This window comes from Orycteropus afer, unplaced genomic scaffold, assembly GCF_000298275.1.
Source record: "Orycteropus afer afer isolate SDZICR_OR568_19922 unplaced genomic scaffold, OryAfe1.0 scaffold00177, whole genome shotgun sequence".
Classification (NCBI taxonomy): Eukaryota; Metazoa; Chordata; class Mammalia; order Tubulidentata; family Orycteropodidae; genus Orycteropus; species Orycteropus afer.
The window spans coordinates 4,742,006-4,748,290 of NW_006921764.1; the positions used below are offsets into that span (position 1 = coordinate 4,742,006).

General features: G+C 36.3%; 1 protein-coding gene across 1 annotated transcript in view; it reads right to left on the reverse strand.

The window, feature by feature from the left end:
• Positions 1-6,285, reverse strand: part of UHRF1BP1L (UHRF1 binding protein 1 like) — a 91,411-nt gene that overhangs the window by 74,042 nt on the left and 11,084 nt on the right. The window contains exons 5-6 of the mRNA XM_042781821.1: positions 2,243-2,432; positions 979-1,119 (exon numbers count right to left, since the gene is read on the reverse strand). Of these exons, the coding sequence (XP_042637755.1) occupies positions 979-1,119; positions 2,243-2,432 (331 nt within the window). The remainder of the gene's footprint in view (positions 1-978; positions 1,120-2,242; positions 2,433-6,285) is intronic.

Below are 6,285 nucleotides of genomic sequence, written 5' to 3' on the forward strand. Positions count from 1 at the left end.
CAATGACATGAGACAAAGTATATGTGAACTGCTGTATGAAAAGTGAATTTACTCTGTAAATCTTCACCCAAATCCTAATAAAAAAAAAAAAGAATAAAATGAGGGAAAATATTAAAAAAAAAAAGTTAATTTCATTTTGCATTTATAGTTAATAAATCATGTAATTTCTATATTAATTCAACTAATTTTAGTTGAGAACAGGGAATTAAGATTAATTCCAAACTAAAATGCTACTTTAACCACATTTAATATTTCAGAATATATGTTAAGTACTACATTCTAAAAAAATTTTTTCATTTTAATTTAGTACAGTGATTTGTGTCTCATGGTATGAAACCTATTATTGAGACATTTAATTGAGCTATGGTTTTTTAAAAAATCACTTTCAAATTAAATTTCATCAGTGTAGACACTCAACTTCTAACAAACCCTTCCCAGAAAATTCTGAAATCCTTAAGTAACTGTCTCCTCTATTTACCTTAATTATCAGTCATACCCTAATAACCTCACAAAGCTAATCATTTTTGTTAATGATAAGGAAGGGTTTGTTATTTAACCCTAAGCAAGACTCAATAGGAGAAAAAAAAATTAACACAATACTTATCTGGCAACTGAGAAATACACTCAATTTATCACAAATAAAACTCTTTCAAAAATCTAGATATTTAATCTAGAAGACAGAGAAATGTTATAATTATAATGGATTTCTACAAATATTGCTTGAAGCACTGTACCTCCTTTACTTTGAATTGCTCTAATTTGCCACCAGTAGCGTGCTAATCAAAGATCATGGTGATGGCACAGCACCAGGCAATGTTATGTTCTGTTACATATGAGGTTGCCCTGAGCTGGCGCCAACTCAATTACAGCTAACCACAACAACAAGCACACTGATCTCTTACCTCACGGTTATTTTAAATGTCCTGCTGATCCCTACAGTCAACACATACATCAAAAAAAGTAACCCTGTTGACTTACTCTTCTTTTCAATGTGACTCTGATTTTTGATTGATTGGTTATTAATCGAACAGGAGCACACAGAATTTCAAGGTGTGAACTTTGGGTAGCGTCGGCCTCTATTCGAATCATCTGCCAATTTATTTCTTTAAATGTCAAAACCTAAAGAAAGCACAGAAAGTAGCTTCATTTACTCATGCAAAACAGAGTGAGAAAAATGCAGATCTGTAAAAACAAAATGAAATAAGCAAAATAAAAATGAATCTGAACTCATTTTCATGATACCTTAGATATATTCCCCACACTTTTTGTTTTAAGTTATATATTTATATCAAATTCAGTACCAACTTTTTATAATTATATCCATCATTTGGAAAGCTGATATTATTTTTATTCTAAGTAAATAATTTAATTAACAAAGTACGAGATTATTGTGATTAAGAATTTAAATAACATTTTAAAATGTAATTGTAAATAGCTGAGAAGATAAAACAAGGCTCATTAATTCTATAAACTGAAAGATTATAGTTAAAAACACTAAAATATGCACATATTAAAACTAAATAACTAAGAATACTATGTTGTTGTTGTTGTTGTTGTTGTTGTTTGCCGTCGAGTTGGCCCCAACTCACAGCGACCCCTCCTTGGGTTTCCGAGGCAGTATCACACTACGGAAGCAGGATTGCCCAACCTTCCTTCCGAGGAGTAGCTGGTGGGTTTGAACCGCCAGCCTTCTGGTGAGCAGTGAAGTGCCTGAGGCACTATGCTACTAAAGCTCCTGAGAATACTATAGAGGAAAAAAAAAAGAAAGAAAAAAACACTCACTGCCGTCGAGTCAGATCCGACTCATAGCAACCCTCTCCTTGGGTTTCTAAAGCGATATCATTACGGAAGTAGATTGCCCAATCCTACTTCCGAGGAGTGGCCGGTGGGTCCGAACCGCCAGCCTTCTGGTTAGCAGTCAAATGCCTTAGGTACTATGCCACCAGAGACAAAAGTCAATCTAGGGCAATGCGAATCTGGCAACTATACAAAAAAAAAAAAAAAAAAAAACCTCACTGCCATGGAGTCAGATCTCCTTGGCTTTCTGAGGCAATATCACTTTGGAAGTAGACTGCCCAATCTTCCTTATGAGGAGTGGCTGGTGGATTTGAACCACCAGCCTTCTGGTTAGCAGTCAAATGCCTTAGGCAGTATGCCACCAGAGCTCCTATGAGAAGTGATTATTTTAAATGTCCTACTCATCACTGACTAAAATATTTTTAAAGGAGAAAAAAAACATTACCTCTCCTCTCTGTGGATCTTGAATACGAGTAAATTTTAAATCTCCATGTTCCCAGTTTGCATTTACACTATATATCCGTAGCTGGGAAAGCTCAAAAGATGCATTAAAGGCTTTTGCTCCAATTCGGATAACAATGGAATTTACAGAAACAGTAATACCCTCAACTACTTTTTCAGCAAAGCCATATTCACTGGAAAAACAAAGCAAAACAAAACATAATACATTAAAAAGTAAAAAAATCATTAAAAGACAAAAAGTTATTCATATACTAACACAAATACGCATATAACCTATCATAATGTATCTTTGTTTTAAAAATATAATTTTTTGTTAAAAAATAAATAATATAGCACTATTACATGTAAGTAATAAAAATGTTATTCTCAAAATGGTTAGTGATTGAAAACTGGAGGTTACTTTCTAAATTAAGTTATTTAAATCAATATACAAAGCTGCCTACTTTAAAAATCATTAGTCCAGACCACTGGCATAGACAAAGCAACTAACAGAACTCATTTCTCAGTATAAAAAAGGCTACACCATCCAATTGGGATATATCCTGATAATTTAGGAATAAGGTTAAAAAATTTCATATTCTATTAACTCAATTAAAAAATATTTATTGATTATCTACCATGGGATGAAGCTGGGACATAAAAGAAACCAAAATTCAGCTGCAGCATTAGAGGACTCACAAGTTATCTGGGGAATGAAAAAAGCACATCCTAGCAACCATAACATGAAGCAGTCTGTAACTAAGTACATTAAAAAAGAACCAAAGCGTACTGGGCAGAGAGAGGAAGTAATTCTAATTAGGGGGATACACCTAGGAAAGAAGGATGAACTTTCCACAGGGAGATATGAGAAGAAAGGGAAATCTTCAGATAGAGAAAACCACAAGCAAAGGCACAGACAAATAGGAAGCAGAAGCCATGTTTAGAGAATGACAACTAGTACAGTATGATTAGCATACAGACCATCAATGTATTTTAGCAAGAAAGGTGGAAAAAGTTTTGCCCAATTGGGAGATTATGTCAATTATCATCATTATGCCCAGTATTCCTAAATCACTGTCTCTGATCCAGATCTTTCACTGAAATTTCAGACTAAAAACGTCAACTGTTTACCAGACGTCTAAAAGTGGATGAATCATCTTTATCCATCATCCACTGACCTTCCCTACACTCGCTGCTGCTCATCTTAATTTACTATCTTAATGAATGACTGAACTACTTAACCTTTCTAGCTTCAGATGACTCATCTTCTAAACTAAGTAATACTCTCCATTTCACATGTGGATTATATGAAATAATGTATATAAACCAAACAGTCCATCCTTGACTTATGATACTTCATAAAATGTAAGTATTATTTATATTAATAAATCATTTCAAATCTCTGAGCCTCAGTTCCCTCATTTATAAAATGGAAATAATACTTGCCTCATAGGTTGCTATCATCCTTAGTGAAATGGTGCACATGAAGAACCTTATATAGTACTCAGCAAGCCTGACGTAACTTTGTTACGAAAGGAGGGGATAGGCTACTCTGAATTCAGAAAATTGACACTGAGGAGCAAGAACTCAGCATTGTCTTAGGGAGATGTTACTTTACTCCTAAAGACAAATACAGGTCATTTAGATGGAAATATTCCCAGGGTAGGAAAGCATAATTCTGTAATAATTACATGGGAATATCCTTTGGAATATCCAACCCTGTATGTTCTAATTCTATCCACATTAAAAAATATATTTTTTTACAATCCATATGGGAGAACCTACTACGAGAACACTGAAGCCTGAATCAATGACTAAAGCTGATGTTTTTTTGGTTATATTGTCCATGATAAATTAAAAAGACAGGATTCCAGTTTATGAACAAGTGTTTCTAAAATTCATTAACCTTCACATAGCTCTTTATCTATTCCACATGAAGGGATAAAATCATATTTCTGATTTTTTTTTTTTTAATGATTTCAGTGAAAGTTTACAGATCAAATTCACTTTCCATGCAGTAGCTCACATACACTTTGTCTCATGACATTGACTGCAATCTCCCACAATACAACAGCTTCCCTCCTTCTTCCTCCCCATAGTTACCTCTTCCCTGTGTCCTCCCTCCATGCACTCCTGCCCCCTGAGCTGTCTCCCTGCGCATATACAGCTCTTCTATTCTCCCATGATTGTTCTCTCCAAAGCATGTATCTACCTAGGGTAAATGTTCACCTCATATGCCTGTCTTTTGTTTGGCTGGAAGCCACAGAAGTGGGTTCAATTCCAGACCTGAAGGGCAGCTAGGGGCCATAGTCTCTGGTTCCATCAGGCTCTATCTGACCAGCAAACCTAGTCCCCTTTTTTATTTCCAAATGATTTTGAGTTTTGTTCCACATTATTCTCCTACTCTATCAAAGATCTCCTAGATAGATCCCCCTCTGAGTGGTTGACAGTGGTGGCCAGGCACCATCTCCTTCTTCTGGTCTCATAGTCATATACGCTGAGTATTGCATGGGGTACTAGTCTCTTGGACTAATTGTTGCCACGAATCTTCGGTTTTCATCATTCTTCTTTGCTTTGGATGAGGAGACTCATCGTTGCATCTAGATAGCCGTTTGCAAGCTTTTAAGATCCCAGTTGCTACTCCCCAAAGTAGGAGGTGGAACAATGTTTTGTGTAGTATGTTATGCCAGTTAAGCTTGATGTCCCCTGCGACTATGGTCCCAAACCCACAGGTCTTACTACTCACTCCCTCTGGGTAGCTGGCTGTGACCAATAAGTGACTACAACCTTGTACCTTGTCAGCTGTACTATACACCTGGGAATTTTTACAGAACATACCAGTACACTTGTAGAAACACTGTCTGCCAGTGCTATACATGGTCTTGGGCACACTCCCCCCTGCACAGACATATCTAATAGTTCAGTCTGTCCACCCATCTATCTACCCGTATATCTATGTTTGTCTTCACTGACAACTCAGTACTGTATGTGCAAAAGGGTTCATCGTTGTTGTCTGTACCTCCCATGTACCTCTCTCGGTCTTCCTCTTCCTAAATGCCACCCATTGGGTACACTGCCCTTCTCTTCACCCAAATCAATACTTGTCTCTACCTATCTAACAATGTTCCCTCCACTTCCCTCCCACCCCTGGTAAACAACAAAGAAAATTTCCTCCATATATAAATGTTCCTTGACTTTTTACAATAACGAACTAATACAGTATTTCTCCTTCTATGACTGATTTATTTCATTCAGCATAATGTCCTCCAAATTCATCCACATTATGTGCTATTTTGCAGAGTCTATGTTATTCTTTAGGGTTGCATAGTATTCCATTGTGTGTATGTACCATAGTGTGGTTATCCATTCTTCAGTTGATGGGCACCTAGGTTGTTTCCATCTTTTCATATTTCTGAATTTATGTTAACCAGATCATTAATTCATGGGAGAACTGTCAGTCCACAGGACCTGCCTAAACTAATTACTCCTATGGTCATCTATTAGCTAGAAAACACATCAAATAGATCAGTGTTCCCCTAATTTGTATGCCTATACAGAATCACCTGGGACATTTATTAAAAATACTTATTCTTATCTCAAAACCTACTATACACCCACAGCAGTCAAAACTGCCTGGTATTAGTATAAAGACAGACACATAGACCAACCAAAAAACAAACTCACTGCCATCAAGTCAGATCCAACTCATAGCGACCCCTCCTTGGGTTTCTGAGGCAGTATCACTACAGAAGTAGATTGCCCAACCTTCATTCCGAGGAACAGAATTGAGAACCCAGAAATAGATCCATTGACCTATGGTCAGCTGATCTTTGGCAAAGGGCTGAAATCCATTAAATGGTGAAGAGAATGTCTGTGTGATAAATGGTGCTGGCAAAACTGGATATCCATTTGCAGAAAAATGAAACAAGATCTGTACCTCACACCATACATAAAAACTAACTCCAGATGGATTAAAGACTTAAAGTGAAACCTAAAACTATAAAGTTCCTCAAACAAAAACTAGGGGCAAATTTGAGCATTGGGAGC